This window comes from Uranotaenia lowii, chromosome 2 (genome assembly GCF_029784155.1).
Source record: "Uranotaenia lowii strain MFRU-FL chromosome 2, ASM2978415v1, whole genome shotgun sequence".
Taxonomy (NCBI): domain Eukaryota; kingdom Metazoa; phylum Arthropoda; class Insecta; order Diptera; family Culicidae; genus Uranotaenia; species Uranotaenia lowii.
Genome location: NC_073692.1, coordinates 413,722,687 through 413,741,696, shown reverse-complemented (window position 1 = coordinate 413,741,696; position 19,010 = coordinate 413,722,687). Strand labels below are relative to the sequence as shown.

General features: G+C 39.2%; 1 protein-coding gene across 4 annotated transcripts in view; it reads right to left on the bottom strand.

Annotated features, from left to right (window-relative positions):
- Positions 1-680: 680 nt before the first annotated feature.
- Positions 681-19,010, bottom strand: part of LOC129746771 (MAP kinase-activated protein kinase 2) — a 69,610-nt gene continuing 51,280 nt past the window's right edge. For all 4 annotated transcript variants that reach the window (XM_055740648.1, XM_055740651.1, XM_055740649.1 and 1 more), the window contains exons 4-8: positions 17,797-17,861; positions 16,265-16,547; positions 1,921-2,131; positions 1,716-1,844; positions 681-1,653 (exon numbers count right to left, since the gene is read on the bottom strand). In XM_055740648.1, coding sequence (XP_055596623.1) covers positions 1,570-1,653; positions 1,716-1,844; positions 1,921-2,131; positions 16,265-16,547; positions 17,797-17,861 — 772 coding nt within the window. In that variant the 3' untranslated portion in view covers positions 681-1,569. The remainder of the gene's footprint in view (positions 1,654-1,715; positions 1,845-1,920; positions 2,132-16,264; positions 16,548-17,796; positions 17,862-19,010) is intronic.

Sequence of the window (19,010 nt, the reverse complement as noted above, 5' to 3'; positions counted from 1 at the left end):
GACTTACTTCTGTAAAAGAAAAAAAAATGCTAACTTTTTTTAGTTCTAAATGGTAAAACGATAATTATTATCTTATTCAAATTTTATAGCAAATAAATTATTAAGAATATAAACAATGTTCGAAAGGCTTCGACAGTATGTTTATACTCACTTAAAAACTGTTTTTTATCTGTAATATTCATGATGAAAAACTCAAAGATAATCTTTAACATGATGATACGTTTTTCTACAAATCAAGATGATGGAACAATCAAATTCAACAAACTTTTCTAAAGACTTCTAGTGACAATCAATTATAATAAAACTGCAATCAGTTTTAAAGATCTTGGTCGATCGTTAAATATTTTTTTGCATATGTGTGTTATTTTTCGTTGTATACGGCTAATGACGCATGTCATAACTTGATTATTGCAATGGACTAATCCTGGAACGCATCGAGTTCTGAAGGAGATCGTTATCCAGAGTTGCGTCTATTGATACAAATAGTGCTACTCAAAATGCGAAGATGTATGGGTATGTAATTAGCCGAAGAAGCAGCACTTTGATGATTAGAAAGACGAGTTTTAAGTTAGGGTTGGTTTCTATATGTTTATAAATAGTGATGCTTTGAAGGTTGGAAACGAGTTGACACATTCTTTGTAGAATTGTTCGACTTAAAAGTGTAACTAATAATCTACATGTTAAATGTTACGTCTTTATTAGAAAAGTGGACATCGAATGAACCGGGGGAATCCTACGATCTACAATACATAATTTTAACAAAGAATAATTAAAAGCTTTATTAAAATGTGTTCCATTCTAAAACAAGAATGCTATATTGTCGCGTTGTTAATTTCTCGTTCTAGATTTGGTGATTTGGTTAAATGGTTAAAATTACTGAAACAATCTATCATTCAAACAAATAGTTTTTGTCTCGTTTCTGGCTATTTAGCTCGTTACTTCCAAAAAGAATTTGGCCATTCCTTTTTAACAAACTTTATCACTGAACCAGTTTGCCCTTAAACGGCTTTACTCTCTCGTATTACTCTACACATATAATTCGCGCAATTTGTCTTCTTACCATATAAAACTACGATGATGACACTAATAAGTTCGCTAATTGTCTGCTACGCAAACAATCCGTCCGGTTATCATAAATATACATACTATATAAAGAATACATAAGTATATGCACGTTTTCCTCTCGTCTGAACTACCTGTAGCTACCCAGTATAACTGATTTCGTTTTTCTCAAGTCTCTCAGAACATGCTTCCAACTTTTGGTAGAAGAATGACGGCTTCAGGTCTCACCTTTGACATAGACAAGGTAATTCTTGTTTATGTGCCATGAAAATCGCCACACGATGGAGGCGCCATAAAAGCTGTTCACATTATGCGGTAGTCCGCCGGTCTTAAATGCAACACCAATTTTTTTTCTAACCGTTGCCAGAGTCAGTAGTTGTTTTAGTACGAAAAGGAAAAAACATATTCCATCATTTTTTCTCTCTCTCGAGAAAAGCTCGCTGTCAATGTGGTTTAGCTGTTTTGTTATCCGGGAACCGTTGACGTCGACCACCGATGGGTTTTGTTTTAATTCTTCACTTTATCTTCGCCCCGTTTTCTTCTTTTGTTCAACAAAGCATTGTTTGAACTGTCCAGAGTTTTAATGTGCATCTGTTGAATGGAAAAGAAATCCTTAAAATACTTCTGAAATTCAAGAATTTTTAAAATTTTACCTGATCGTAATCCACACGCATATTAGCCAGCGATCGCGTCATTTCTTCCTGAACATCGGGCCAAGTTTCTTCTCCCTCTTTGAGGACGCGTCCTGTGTGCAAAGGAGTCTGGGGAACTTCTGTGTACAACTAAAAACAGAAAGTCGTATACGATTAATACCGAATACAGAACTGAACAATGTAATAAATGTAGGGTAACACTCACTCGGATCCAGGGGTTCCGCATGACCTGATCGATGGTGAGCCGTTTCTCCGGCTCGACGCTCAGCATGCCCTTGATGAGATCCTTTGCTGCCTGGCTCACATTTTTCCACTCGGGATTGGGGAAATCGTACTGACCAGTGCGGATGCGCGTTTTCATACCCGGCGAGATTGCCAGTCCGTGGTTGCTGTAGAATGGTGGGAAGCCGCATAGCCTTCGGGAAGATTGGAAAAATAATAAGTTTATTTGTTTATTTGTGTAAAAATATCAACGGATCACATGTTGATCCTAATGATAACTTAATAAAATAATGAGTCAAAACTAGTTAAATCTACAAAGTTCTCGAAACCATTAAAATTTTTCTTCGGAAAGTAGCCCTTGAAACGTCGAAGTCAAAGTACTCGGCGAAGTGTTGAAAGTTCTCAAAATTCTAATTAGAGCGCTGTTGGCTCCGTAGTTATTCAGCCGGATGGGAACATAGAGCTGTAGGGTCGCACACTGAGAGGAATAGCCTCCAGCAGGATGGGAGAGTCAATCCTCGACGTAAGGAGATCCGCTACGACTACAGCACGTGCAGCGTTACGACGAATTTGAAGCGTGTCTAAATCAATTAGGCGGCAACGGTTTTCGTAACTGGGTAACTATGCTGCAATACAGACTTTTAGGCAGTACATATATTTAAACTCCTTTGTTACGCGAAATAAGAAGCCAAGACTTCTAGACGCTTTATCGACGATGTAATTCGTATGAGTCTTAAACTCCAGCCGATGGTCTAGAATAACGCCCAGATCATTGATGTGGTCCACCCGGGCGATGGTTTCGTTCCTAAGAGTGTACTCTGCGTGAAGAGGGTTCCGCTTGCGAGAAAAAGAAATGACCGCACATTTGCTGTAGTTCAGAGGCAAGCAGTTGGTGTCACACACACCAGTGAGCGAAGGTGTTGAACTGCCTTTGCAAGAGATCGATATCGTCTTGGCCATTGATGGTATGGAAAAGTTTGAGGTCGTCGGCATACGCATGTTTTGGGCCGTCCAAGAGATTGAGAACATCGTTAAAATAGATGACAAAAATTATCGGTCCCAAGTGGCTTCCCTGGGGCACACCTGAACAAGCGTAGAATTGTCTTGAAAAGTAATTTCCAGTTTGCACTGATAACTTTCGTCCCGTTAAATAGCTTCGAAACCAGTCCAGTAGGGATCCACAGAATCCTAAGCGTTCGAGTTTAGCAATAGCAATATCGTGATTTACTTTATCGAAAGCAGTAGACAGATCAGTATAAATAGATGGCGTCAGTTTGTGAATTCATGGTGAAGCTATCTTGCACGAACGATGTAAAAGTCAGCAAATTTGTTGTCGTGTGATCGTTGGAAAAGTATTGTTTTGAGGACGAGAAAATCGGATCCAGAACAACGAATTCGAACAGTTTGGCTATCGAACAAAGAGCTGATATTCCGCGGTAGTTGTTCACATCTCTTTTATCTCCATTTTTGTGAACAGGGAACATGTAAGCTGCTTTCCAGAGCGAGGGAAAGGTTGCGAAGTCCAGCGAAGCTCGAAAAATATGTCTGATGGGAGTCAGCAAATGTTGCATGAACTTCTTACGCCATATTGTATATTTAAAAGAGATTAATTTCGAGAAACTGCTATAAATATAAGTGTATCTATAGATAAAAAGTAGATATCTCTCAGAGAACTTTGTACCAATCTGCGCATTTTAAAATGATGAAACATTGTAGAACAAACCATAAGCTATTTTGACATTTAAGCCTTCAAAAAGCCCATGACCACGTTTTTCGAGTTTCAAACCACTGTGCAATGTTCCGAAAATCATTAATTTTCACCGAGTCATGCTTTACTACATTCGGAGGCAAAATAATCATAGCAGTCATTTTTTTCCTTTTCCTACCAAATCATGCATGACAACGATGCAATGAAATGTCCAGCCTGTGCTACGACTTTTTTTTAACATGTGGTCCGATAATTTCTTTAGATTTTTCATCTGATACATTCATAATCGTCTATCGTAAATTTTACGAATATTATAAACAACAGTGGGCGACGCTCAAAATGTATCTTCAGCATCACGTATGTCGATCATCTTTGATAGGCCACGTGACGAAAAGCAACGGTAGCACCCGATGGGGCACGGTATATTCAACAAATATTCAATGGAAACTTTTACCACGTGTGTATCAAAGCACTCGATGTGGATGCCTTCCTATGTGGTTTATCTATAGTTGGGGACAAGAGTACCATCATGGCAGGAGTGTAACCATCAGTTTTTTCAATGTTTTGATTGCTACGTCACAAACGTTCATGAGTGTCTCGACGTTGAAGTTGCCATTCACCGACGACATACAATGCTTCATGTAATTTGATAAATCAAAGCACCCTTTTATTTATGATTTTTTGTCCGGACGCGCAGCACGGCGACGCAATTTGCTTTAAATAATAAACAACTTTATTTGCGTCCCTAACATTCCTCCTAATATGTATCTATGGCTGCTTTTGGGCGCTTAACACTTGACTCCGTGATGGCATCGCGTTAGGCCACAATCGTTCATAAACAACTGTATGGATACAACACACCAATACTAAAGTTATTGGTTGTCCCTAACTATAGGTAAACCACATAGGATACCTTTTACCTTGAAACGAATCCTGATAGCTTTTCTTGAGCGATTTTGAACATTGCTTTGTACCCTCGTGGAATTTGTGGATATGACGACCATGACGGTGACAGTGGAAGTGGCAGCGAGTTCGAACTTTCCAAGCGCCATCTGGAGGAGTAGGAGGAGCCCGAGAACCGGCAGCGGCTGTATCGTTCCCAAGAAACACGAAAGTTCTATCGGAAGCTGATCAATGCATCCCGCAAAGGCTTGGTGCCGCGAGCCGAAAAGTGCCGGGATAAGGACGGAGGTATCGTGACGGCATTCCATTAACACCTGTACGGCACACATGCAGGAGGAGACCAAGACGCCGCCGGTGTAGAGAACGACGGAGAGGGGCCACTCCTAAAGCAGTGCCTCAAGGCTGCTGATCTTCGTTCAGAATGGTTTTTCGACCCCGATCATAGTCACCAACGATTCTCATCATAGAAAGTCTGTTTTCTTTACAAACGACGCTTTTTAACATCGAACGACGCATACCTAGTTTGTTTTTCTTCCCCTCTTTAGTGATCAGTTATTATTTTTTGAGTTAGGCCGCGTTTTCACAAATTTCATTATTCATGTATACGTATTGATGCATTCATCTTTAAATTTTTATACGTAATATACACACTTTTGAAGTTAATTTTGAGTTTCAAAATATCAGAATATTTTTTTAAAACTGATATGAACTTGTTTTCATACTCATTGTTGCGGACGGAATAAAGAAAACGCCGATTTTCGATAGCAGTTAACACAGCTTCAAACTGTAATTATATTTTAGATATAAATCTTATATTTTAGATTATTGTTGTTTTAATCCTTTTTACTTACAATTTCAGTGTTCTAAGTGGCTTTCACGTCCGAACAATTAGATTCCGTACTATTAGATTTAAGTACTTTTTACTATTTGATTTAAGTATAATTGTAATGTGGAGTTCTCAACTCGTGTGTTCTCTAACTTTTCTGTTTTGATCCAACGGCCGTCGATAAGAGTCCTTTTACAGAGAGTCGTTATTGTTGCACGACGGTTTAATCAACCAATTTTATTATTATCTCCTTTACGAAAAAATATAAAATTCCTAAAAATATAGGTTTGACTTTAGAAATATGCTTGTTTGTTACAATTTGATTTGACTTACAGTCAGTGATTAACCGTCACACAACTGCAGTGAGTCTTGAACTCAATTTACTTGTGCAGAATGTAGGTATCTGTAACAGTTTGAGGTTATGTTAAAGGGTTTCTATTAGGGAAAGTGCCAAGTGACCTCACCGTAGAATGATTATAGTATGTTTGTTCAATTATCCTACGTTTGTCCGTAGTGCACCATAAATAATGACGAGAACTGGGGGATAATAGTAAAGTTATAAGCTAGTCATTACCGTGGCTTCGACACGTTCTTACCCATCAAAGTATATGAGGTCTAATTGTGAAAGACGGAATACGGTATCTTAGCACCAGTTCGCGCGCAATTATCTAAGAAATTAAAGATTCATAAATCTACAGTTCATATACGTTAGTTATCTTCACTGAATACCTCCTGTACTATACGGTAATACGTTGTTAAACTTGCTTATCGATAACTCGAAGATCACTCGACCACGTTTTAACTAAAATGTAATGATTCCACTCTAACTGGTCCTCAAGCTCTTTCTCTTTCTGTTTAGATAGTAATTAGTGAACGGCCCCTAACTGTCAGGTCAGGGATCTGACGAATGTTGACACTTAGTGTTGCAGTTGATAGGGGAGCGATGGGTTCGATGTTGGATTGGCGCATGCAACAGTCCCCCCCGGAGTGCACTAGTTTCCAACTGGTGGCGCTACTCCTCTCACGCCGATGTCCAAGATTGCAAGCTTCGCTACTGGTCTATTATAAACTCCTGTTGATGTTTGTATAGTTGCCCATCTCCGGCGGCCGTCGGGCGAAATGTTTGTGGCGATAATGCGTCCTTTAGGCCAACAGTTGCGTGGTAGGTTCGGATCTATAATGACTGCAATGTCATCGACTTCGATAGGCTTGGTGTCGTCGAACCATTTCGATCTTCGGGTCAAAGTTGGAAGATAATCGTGGACCCAATGTCTCCAAAATACGTTTGCCATCGTCTGTGACAGCTGCCAGGATCTACGCACCGCAGAGGAACTATCATCGAAAGGGACCCATGGTTTCAAACCGTTCGATGACCCCAATAAAAAATGATTAGGCGTCAGGACCAACGAATTACTGTCTTCAACAGGCACGTGTGTAAGTGGTCGTGAGTTTACTATATTTTCAATCTCTATCAACATGTTTTCGAGGATTTCGTCGTTTGGACGATGGTTAGGGTTCAGTTTTGCCATGTTCTGCTTAACTGAGCGGATGAGCCTTTCCCACGCCCCTCCCATGTGAGGGGACGCTGGTGGATTAAAGCTCCATTGAGTGTCTGGCGAAGTAAATTCTTCCATTAATCTGTTTTGGTTTACGTCTTTAAGAACGGATTTGAGTTCCCTATCAGCGCCAGTGAAGTTAGTGCCTCGATCACTATAAATGCAGATAGGAACTCCTCGTCTACTCATTATGTTGCGTATAGCCATTATACATGAACTGGTCGTTAACGAATGTACCACTTGCAAGTGTATAGCCCTTATAGTAAGGCAGGTGGCTAATACGCCCCATCTTTTCTCTTGTTTACGACCGTTGACTACCAGCATCGGTCCGAAGTAGTCGATACCCATATAAGAAAAGGGACGCGTGTACGCTGATAATCGACTCAGTGGTAATTCGCTCATCAACGGAACCTGAGGTTTCACGCGCTGGTTTTTACATACCTGACAGTCTTTGCGAATATTTTTGTATAATGATCGTAGGCCCGGAATGTAATATCGCTGGCGAATTTCATTAATTATGGTTTCATGGTTTTGGTGATGATATGCGGAATGAATATTCGAAACAATTAATCGTGTAATGTGATGATTGCGCGGGAGAATAATAGGGTTTTTTGTGTCTGGCTGAGCAAACTCACATAAAGATATACGGCCACGTATTCTTAACACCCTATTTTCATCTAGAAATGCACAAAGCTTGAACAGCGGGCTTTTTCGCGGAATACAGCTTTTCCAGCCATGGGATTTTTGGTCGATGAGAAGTTCGATTTCTTCTGCGTATGCTGAACCTTGGGCTAATCGAAATAGATATTGCTCCCCCTTGAGCAAGTCCTCCCGAGTAAGTAGGCCGACGAGAATTGGTTGATCTTTTGCAGTTCGTTGCAGGTTATAAATGTATCGAAGAGCGTAAGCCGTTTTCCGAAGAAGTACAGGCCAGTAAGAACACTTCTCCACTGTAATTAGGGCAGATGATAAGACGTGATGGTTGAGGACGAAGGGTCGCAGCTCAATATCTGTCGATAAAATTGCCTTTTCCGGCAAAGGCCATTCAGCTGTCGGACGTGACAGCAAATCAGGACCTCGAAACCATCTGCTGCTGTTATTGAAATCCGGGTAAACTTTCCATTTAGTGCCATCGTCAGCTACGTTTAATTTGGACGGGATCCAACACCATTCAGACAGCTCGGTGGACTCTAAGATGTCGCTAACTCGATGTGAAACATATTGGCTATATTTCCGATGATCTGACGATAGCCAACACAGCACTGTTTTAGAGTCTGTCCAGAAATAGCGCTTATTAACTTTGATTGAGGATGAGCCCATTATAGCATTTGAGAGTCTAGCTCCTATTACGCTTGCCTGCAGTTCAGATCGAGGTATCGAAAGAAATTTAAGAGGCGAAACTCTCGTTTTTGAGCTCACCAACGCACATTCTACTACTCCATTGTTCTCGAATCTTAAATAAGCAACAGCAGCCATGCCGTTCTCGCTGGCATCAACAAAGGTGTGAAGCTGTACGTCGGTTTGAGTGGTAATCGGCACGAACGCACGGTAGCAACGAGGGATTTTGACTTCAGTCATGGTTGGGAGAATTTCCAGCCAGCGTTTCCATTTTTGAAACTCGTTATCTCCTATAGGATCGTCCCATCCAACCGACGATCTCCAAATTTCCTGAAGCAAACATTTGAGAAACATAAGAAAGTGGCCTACCAAACCCAAGGGGTCGAATATTTGCATGAGGGTTCGCAAAACTTCCCGTTTCGTTGGTATACGTTTGCCGGATAAAATTTCAGGATCCATTCTTGGTGACAACTTAAACGTGAAACAATCGGTAGACGTGTCCCACCACATACCAAGTACTTTGTCGGTGCTTCCTTCTCTCCCCACGTCCATGTCGATTTCTTTCGACTCGTTCGATTTTGATCGTCCTTCCAAGGCGTCGGACACAGAATTCTCGTTCGATCGAAAGTTCCTTAGTTCGAAACCCGCCTTACGGTGGATCGTTCTAACCTCTTCAGCCAACTTGATTGCCTCCGATTCACTTTCGACGCTAAGCAGCATATCGTCAACGTAGTGGTTGGTGATTATGACATTAGCTGCAGCTGGATATTGGTGCATATACTTCTCGGCATTTCGGTTTTTTATAAATTGCGCTGTACATGGAGACGAGCATGCTCCAAATGTCATCACTTGCATGATGTATGTATGAGGTAAGTTCGTATCCTCGTTTCTACCCCAGAAAAAACGTTGGCAGTTTTGATCTTCCTTTCGTATCAACACCTGGTGATACATTTCACGGATGTCTCCGCACACCGCAACCTTGTATTCTCGAAACTTCAACAGTACAGCAAAAAGGGAGGTTAATTGATCGGGTCCCTTTAATAACAGAGAATTTAGTGAGATTCCGTGCGCCTTTGCGGCGGCGTCCCAGACTAATCTCGTTTTCCCAGGTTTGTTTGGGTTGGTGATTGGAAAAATTGGTAGATACCAAATTTTCTGATGCTTCTCTGTTAGTTCCTCAGTGGTAAGACGGCGCGCATAGCCTTTATCGACATAATCGTTAATTTTATCGTTCAGTACCTTAGCCAAATTCGTATCTTTTCTTAGCCGCTTTTCCAAGCATTCCCAGCGGCTAAGTGCCATAGGCTTACTATCGGGCAGACGACAGTTGTCGTATTTCCATAAAAGTGTAGTTTCGTAATGGCCATTCTTAGCATGGGTGTGCGTTTCGAGCAAGGAAATTGCCCTTTGGTCATCTCTCGAAATAAAGGTAGAAGTGGGTTTACTCAAACCCAAGCTTTCAACGGCGAAGAAATTTTTCATGGCAGCATGGAGGTCTTGATCGCAACTTTTGTCGCAGGGACATTGGTTAACAGAATGGTAATTGATATACGGAGCTGTACTGGATTCATCAGAGCAATGACCATAAACTGTCCACCCTAGACGCGTCTTCACGGCTATCGGTTCTTCAAGTTTCCCTTCCCTGCTCTTCAAGGGATTTCCTAGTTGGGCATTATCTAGGCCTATAAGAATCCTGGGACACGCATCTTCGTAGGATGTTATCGGAACGTTTTGCAGGTGCTTAAAGCGTTTACCCAGTTCTAACATATCGAGGGTTTGAGGCCTGATGTCTAGTGACTTAACAGTTCTAACGTTAGAGATTGAATATTTTTTCATCTGTCCGCCGGCTCCTGAAATAGTCAGATTAACCTTCCTCGATTTTTCTGTTCGCGTAGTTCCGCTGGTCCATTTCAGGCATACACTTTGTACAGGTCCTTCAAGATCAAGTTCCTTGACGATTTCGTCTTCCATTAACGTAATTTCGGATCCATCGTCAATAAAGGCGTAGGTATGCAACGTTTTAGTAGCACTTTGGAGGATAACTGGAATGATTCTAAACAAGACGCCATTTCTCCCGCTTTGATTAGTGTTACAACTTCGTTCTTCAGTTACTGTAGTAGGCGAGCTCGTCTCAGGATTTCCCGGTTTATGTAACAAGTGGTGGTGCAAGTAGTCGCATCCACCTGTCCCACACGGTTTTCGTTGTCTGCAGGGTCCATTGTGTCTGTTGAGACACTTGCGACACAGTCTGCGTTCCTTTACTAACTCCCATCTAGTTTCGTAGTCTAATGCTAAAAAAGTTGCACATTTGGTTACTGCGGTGCAGCGCCCAGAGCATATGCGACAGAGCTCGAACGATTTTTTTTTAATTTCTTGATGAGTTAAGCTCGCACTCTCCACGATTTTGTCTGGACACGGATCTCTCTCACTTTGTTCCTCATGATAATGCAGATAGCTTTCTTTTTTATCTCGCCGGGTCTTGCTGATAGGATTGGACGTCATAATTGCACTCGCGTCCTCCGCTATAGTGTACAGCCAACTACTAAAGTGTAGCAATGAAGGGCTCATAATTGCTCTAGAATCTCTGGCCCATTGAAGCTGCAGGGGTGGCGGGAGTTTATTAACTAACTCAGAGCGCAACGTAGCATTGTAGGCGAAATCTGGTACACCACACGCTTCTATGTTAGCACGCAAATTTTCCACTGTTAAAGCGAAATTTACGATGGACTCCATCCTTTCGAGAATCGGCGGAGCGTGCATTCTTATTTTAGATATCATTGCATTGATAATTGCTTCGGGTCTCCCAAAGACCATTTTCAGCGTTGACATCACACTCGTAACGTGATCTGGATGAAGCAAACGGCTCCTAACTGCCTCAAATGCCCTACCTCTGAGACATTTGCGAAGTCTGAGCATGTTTTCTTCGTTTGTGAACCCACACATCTGGGTTGACGAGTTGAAGGTCGAAATAAAAAGAGGCCAGTCCTCAGAGCTGCCGTCAAACTCAGGTAAATCCTTAGCCAGCGCTTGTCGTGCTGCTAATTGGCTCTTATTTAGTAGGCAAATATCATTCTCTCCACAGTCGGTTGGTTGTGTTGGTAGTTGTAGCTGGGTAGGTCTGGCTAACGGAGTTGAACGCTTTTCCGGATTGAAATTACGTGGTACGGAAACCCTTTTGTTTCGACTTGGAATTTTGTTGGCTTGTTTATGTTTGTCTTCTTCAATTCGGTCGTCTTCGACGGCTAATCCACGATCTTCTCCTTCCAAGTTAATGTTACCTATCCAGTCTTCAATTTCCGACATCTTATCCATCTTACTATCGACATCGTTCTCACTTCCTTCCATGACTGCCTCTTCCAGAATCGTAAATTTTTGTTCAATGTATTGCTGTTTTAGTTCCGCAAGTTCCTTAAGCTTTTGCAAACGGAGCTCAGCAATCTTGACAGACTCGCTACGGGAGCTTTTCCTACTACTTATAGACTGTACCTCGAGATCTGGATTAAGTTTGAGCTCTTGGCGCTGAACTAGAGTCCTTTGCTCATTCCTTATCGATTTTCGTCGATTGATTGTAGTCTCACATCGCGGGCACTCCCAAGTACTCTGATTGGCCACGCCGGAGGTAACCTCTACGCAGGAAAAGTGGTACCATACCTCGCACTGGTCACACATTACCATCCTGCTACTGTCCCGTTCGTCGCAACTTCCACAGTGAAAATCTGCACGCTTCCTGGCCGTTCGGAGTGGATTGCGTTTCGATTTTGGCTTTGTAGGTGCTTTTGAAACTCTGGGTTTTCTGGGTTTAGCTCCGAGCGTCTTTACATTTGGGGTGGATTCCGGTTTTGCGTTAACATCCTCATCCTTATTTGCTGCGATACTCATGGGCATAACCGTATCCTCTTTCGGTAGCTGTTCCTCATTTCCGACTTCGATGCTCGCCATGACTGAATTTTATATAATGTTGCACGACGGTTTAATCAACCAATTTTATTATTATCTCCTTTACGAAAAAATATAAAATTCCTAAAAATATAGGTTTGACTTTAGAAATATGCTTGTTTGTTACAATTTGATTTGACTTACAGTCAGTGATTAACCGTCACACAACTGCAGTGAGTCTTGAACTCAATTTACTTGTGCAGAATGTAGGTATCTGTAACAGTTTGAGGTTATGTTAAAGGGTTTCTATTAGGGAAAGTGCCAAGTGACCTCACCGTAGAATGATTATAGTATGTTTGTTCAATTATCCTACGTTTGTCCGTAGTGCACCATAAATAATGACGAGAACTGGGGGATAATAGTAAAGTTATAAGCTAGTCATTACCGTGGCTTCGACACGTTCTTACCCATCAAAGTATATGAGGTCTAATTGTGAAAGACGGAATACGGTATCTTAGCACCAGTTCGCGCGCAATTATCTAAGAAATTAAAGATTCATAAATCTACAGTTCATATACGTTAGTTATCTTCACTGAATACCTCCTGTACTATACGGTAATACGTTGTTAAACTTGCTTATCGATAACTCGAAGATCACTCGACCACGTTTTAACTAAAATGTAATGATTCCACTCTAACTGGTCCTCAAGCTCTTTCTCTTTCTGTTTAGATAGTAATTAGTGAACGGCCCCTAACTGTCAGGTCAGGGATCTGACGAATGTTGACACTTAGTGTTGCAGTTGATAGGGGAGCGATGGGTTCGATGTTGGATTGGCGCATGCAACAGTTATAAAATGGAAGACCATTTTTCAGAGAGCCGACAATTTTCGATGTTGTTACGACGTCCAGTGTTGCTGATGTTAACACTCATAGAACTTTTAAAACACTATATTTAATGATTTTTAAAAAGGAATTTAAGTGCAATTGTTGCACTCATCAATAGAAAAAGCCCCTAGATGTAGACTTTTGATGTCTGTATAACAGTTGAAGGCTCTGCTGGAGCTTTCAAATGTGCTGTCAAATCTGCCAAACATCTAACTTGCCAAACAAGATGCTTCTCTTTCCACCATATGTGAATTTAGGTTAGGGAGACAAAGGCAGACAAAAGCTCGAACTGCTCGATTTCTCGACTGTTATAATGTGCGCAACATTTTATTTATGCATGCTTCAATTAGAAATTTTGTGAAAACGAGGCCTTACTATCGGCTACCAACAAACAATTCGGTATCGAATTTTGAATACGGCGAATGCGCCAACTTTAAACAAATCCAGATAATCACATAAATGCTCTTTATTTTACATCCGAAAATATGATCTCCTTTTAATTTTTCTTATTTTAGTTAAGTTAAATTTAATTTTTTCAATAAGGCGAATAGCTTTTTTTATGAGTGTGTAATCTCACAGTTCATTCGCCCATTTCCCCTCAAAATTTCGTCGCGAACAAAAGGGCCAATAGTTATTTCGAGATGGAAAAAGGGCATTGAAGTTTTTGAAATTTGTTTTTCCAGGACGAGGAGAAGCACAAATCAGCATTTATAAGATCGTTGAATGTGCTAATGTGTTAATGTGATCATTTGGACCCGCTTTCAAGCCGAAATTTGCTTGAATATTGCTTCTTTAATGAGTAATCCAAAAGGAGAACAGTCATTCTGCAATTCAAAAGGGCGCTCCAATTTGGCGAATGAACAAAATGAGAGCACCAGTCTGTGGTAAAAGGGCCCACAGTTATATTTATTAATTTTTTCAAGTAATTAGTACGGAAAAGCTATTCAAAAAACGATACCGAATTATCATTCGGTCTTAATGAAGACATATTCCAATTCCCGCGTTCTCTCAGAAATCAGAAAATGTAAGAAAATGAGTCATCGAACATAAAATTAAACGGTTAATTTCAGCTACACTCGAAGAACGACAAACATGCGTGTAGGAAGCGTCGCATCAATCCCAAATCCCAAAATGCCAATATTGGGAGTTAAATGATATGAAATGATGGGATTCCATCGTCGTTGGTATCAAAAATCGCAGCATCTCTTGCCGTACCGCTACGTATCATTTTCAACAGATCGATTTCTGAATGTGCTTTTCCCAGCCACTGGAAAACTGCTTCAGTATCTCCAATCCTTAAATCTGGAAACTCTCACCGTGTAGAGAGCTACCGGCCCATATCAATATTGTGCTGCTTTTCCAAAGTCCTCGAGTCTCTGATATACGAAAGGCTATATTCAGCAGCTAAACCAATACTCACCGAATACCAGCACGGATTTGTAAAGAAAAAATCAACGCTGACAAATTTGATGTGCTATGTAAATGAATTGCACACCGCAACAAATAAAAAAATGCAAGCTGATTCAATATATCTCGCGTGAGCTTTCATTACGTCGAATGAAACCAAATTTGAAAAACTGAGATATTCACTAAAAAAGCTTCATTATAACATTATCTACCTATGTGATTGATAAAACAATCAATTTTAACCTTTTTAATATATAAAATTTAAGACTTTCAAAATGACGAATGAAACAAAACCTTGATTGCCAATTTCAATGTTGCTTACGTCCCTTCTTCCAAACGGCGAATGTGCAGAGGAAGAAAAACCTAGCACATTCGCTATGGATTCCATGAGCAAACAAGTGTATACAGGTAGAGGTTATCAGAATATCAACCTGGCAATGAATATTATTTCAGATTCTTGTTTTCAAGCGTTCTTAAATCGATACTCAAGCAGGCTTTCGAACGCTGTAAAATAATGCAGCAAGGAAAAGAAACCGAACAGCAGCAGTAGCAGCAAACCTAACAACTAACTGCATCAGGCTGAGCGGCAGCAGCCTGCTGCTGTTAGTCACCCAATCTCCCGATTCACACTTTTATTACGCATTCACTAATAAATTTACCGCTACACTCGACCACTCACTAAGTTAACATTCACTATGCCGAGAAAATTGAAAATTTACCGGCAACTGCCTCAGAAACGTTTGGGCGTAAGTGCAAGTTGAACAAATCAAAGGACGAATGAGACAAATTTCCCCTCCAGCTGATCGGCAACAGAAAGCTGAAAAGCAGCAGCGCGCTGGTTTGACCGATGGCGCACCCGATTCACACATTTCATTATGCATTTACTCACCAGTTTACCGCTACACTAGATATTTCACTTATAAAACAGCCACTACGCCGAGAAAATTGAAAATTTCCCATAGTATTTGCATGAAGTTTTAAGGGAGAAATGAGCCTGAAATTATGTTAAGCCGAACTTGGTACGAGTCAATTTATTCACAAGCCTGCAATTTAAACTTTTATGAATGAAATGATTATGAAAAGTATTTTTTTTTGCATTTCGCAAAGTTCTGTGAGTTCTTAGATAACATATTTGTGTGTAATCTCGGAAGTTTCTTAGAAATTATGCGTCATAAAACTCATGAACTAAGATTTGAAACTTTATCATTCTAATTTACTTTGTTGTATTGAAAAACCACACATGACAAGTTAATCTAATCAATTTAAACTAAATTTAAACTAATCCTCAAACATGTCTCTATTTTTAAAGGGATGAAATACGTGTAATTACGATGTAATTTTTCAGAGGTTGTCTTCTTCAAATGAATAGAGAGCAGTCGATATGGGTGGATAAAGCGTGGGTGGACATTGAAGCGCAAGATTCATGAAGATATTTAAACCATTAAAATTCTACTGTATGAATCTTCTAAAAAGAAAAATGTAACAATTTGTTTTTAAATATTGCTCTAAGAAAATTCAGCGAAAAAAAAATCAGCTGTAAAAAATTCATTTGAAAATATTATTAAAATTTAAAAAAAAAATTCATAACATGATCCTTTTCCCGGTCGTGTGCTAAAATTCCCGGGTTCCCGATGAAGGAATGAAATTCCAAAGTTTCTCCCGGTATTCCCGGGTCGCTAGCAACCCTGTAATGTACAGTTTGATTGCTCTCGAGGTTTCGATCTCTATGAGTCATGTTTTTAAAAAACCCCGGTTCGATTTCCTCATTTTTGAAAAAGCAATCTCTGTTCAATTAACCTATTAATAATCTCACATAACGAATACTCACAGTATGTACATGATGACTCCCAGCGACCAGATATCACAGCTCTTGTCATACTTTTCCGGTCCGAGCACTTCCGGGGCCACGTAGTACGGTGTGTAGCACGGCGTCTGGAGCGTATCCTTGACGAAGGTTTCCTTGGCGAACCCAAAGTCGGTCAGTTTGAGTAAAGCATTCGGGGCCGGTGATGTGTACAGCAGATTCTCCGGTTTAAGGTCCCGGTGTGCAATGTTGGAATCGTGCAAGTATTTGACGGCGACGCAGATCTCATGCATGATCTGGGCGGCCTCTGTTCATTTGGTGGATTGAGGACAGGTCGAACATTCCAACATCAATTCGATACGGGATACAGATTTTTGTGATACATACATAAAATGTAGATAGGAAAACGAATACAAAAAAAAAAGAGAGAAAGAGAGAGAAAAATATGGAAAGAAAATGAATCAATCAGTGCACATCGAATATAGGTAGGTAGGTATATTTGCTCGATTCGTAAAGGAAGTAAAAACACCGGTCAGTAAATATGCTAAACTACACATAAATCGCAATTGTATCGATGATACAAAGTGGGTGAAGAAATGTGTTGAGAGATTCGGTAGTTGGAAACAAACAGTAAATATATTTCCTGATCTCCTCCTGCAACTGGAGCGCGGTACAAAAATACAATACACCGGCTCATTCTGGTTTTGGTATTTATTTGGTGTGCCAGGGCGGTAACAGCTATTTATTTTCTTTTATTTTTACGTGAAGCGGCCTCAGGTTATAGGCCTTGCAAACATCGGAAAGGAGCAAAACAGTACACAACCACATCATTAATCATACCATTTTATGAGCTCTCAAAAGCCTGTACCATCATCAGCGCATGCATGAAATGAAAGCACTAACAGAAATAGTTGAAATATTCCGTTCATTGTTCCAAAGTTCTTTTTCTATTTTTAACCTTCAAATGTCTATTGAAGTGAAATTCAAGACGGTATGAAAATTACACCTGAAGTATCTAACTACAAGGTTTTCAAGAATACACAGAATAGATTCAACACGATTAATAGAATTGAGGCATTAAATACGAACTGTAAGCTGTTGTTAACAGGAACTTTACAGTTAGCTTTTTGATTTTCGGGATGAATCATCCAAACGGATGAAAATCCTTGCAAAAAAAAACTTTTTGATTGTTGAATTCCATGAATATTGAAACATGTTATTCAAACTCATCGTCTAATGTCCACTTACTGGAATAAAATTTCGAAATCGATTTTTCATAACGGCACAAGTGCCTTCATTCACCTTTTGTTTTTGTCGAAATTTTGAAACAAACATCATTGAAATCAAACTCCTTAATTTTATTTTTTTTTTTTTGAATAGATTATCTAATATTTTGATGTGAGATTGTTAACAATCGGTTAGAAAAATACAAATGAAAAGATATAGTAGAATGATGAGACCATTTGAGAGTGCATTTGTAATGGTTTATGGGGTTGATAAATTCAGACAAAAAAATATATATTGAATAGATAATTCAGTCAAACTATGCTACCAACCTCTTTCGGTGAAGGGCCCGTCCTGACGGTCTTGGATTCGCTGAAAAAGTTCTCCTCCTTCCATGCTGAAATTAATCCAAAAAACGTAATTCAGATTTCGAAGAACACTGTAGAAATGCAGCAAAACTATGAACAAAATTCTAACGATTCTCGAAGATTGTGGAATAAAATGGGTGAAAAAAAAATATGAACAGTCATCACTTTTTGTTTCCAAGCATTTAAATTTTTTTTGAAGTTGGGCCTTTTTTCTTACTTTTTTGTCCCTTTTATTTTTCATTATAGATCATGTTAGTTCCTTTTTTTATTTTCTTAAACCTAGAATCTTATCCGTCCGTCACTTTAGTCATTATGATAATTTTGTAAGTTTTGACTATTTTGTCATTTTTGTCTTATCAGAATTTTCAGTCGTTTTAGTCTTTTGAGTCTTTTAAGCCGTTTTAATTTTATAAGTCTTTTTAATTTTTTGGTCTTTTTCGTCTTTTTTGTGTTTTTGTCTTCTTTTTTGTCTTTTTCGTCTTTTTTGTCTTTTTTGTCTTTATTGTCTTTATTGTCTTTATTGTCTTTATTGTCTTTATTGTCTTTATTGTCTTTATTGTCTTTATTGTCTTTATTGTCTTTATTGTCTTTATTGTCTTTATTGTCTTTATTGTCTTTATTGTCTTTATTGTCTTTATTGTCTTTATTGTCTTTATTGTCTTTATTGTCTTTATTGTCTTTATTGTCTTTATTGTCTTTATTGTCTTTATTGTCTTTATTGTCTTTATTGTCTTTATTGTCTTTATTGTCTTTATTGTCTTTATTGTCTTTATTGTCTTTATTGTCTTTATTGTCTTTATTGTCTTTATTGTCTTTATTGTCTTTATTGTCTTTATTGTCTTTATTGTCTTTATTGTCTTTATTGTCTTTATTGTCTTTATTGTCTTTATTGTCTTTATTGTCTTTATTGTCTTTATTGTCTTTATTGTCTTTATTGTCTTTATTGTCTTTATTGTCTTTATTGTCTTTATTGTCTTTATTGTCTTTATTGTCTTTTTTGTCTTTTTTGTCTTTTTTGTCTTTATTGTCTTTATTGTCTTTTTTGTCTTTTTTGTCTTTTTTGTCTTTTTTGTCTTTTTTGTCTTTTTTGTCTTTTTTGTCTTTTTTGTCTTTTTTGTCTTTTTTGTCTTTTTTGTCTTTTTTGTCTTTTTTGTCTTTTTTGTCTTTTTTGTCTTTTT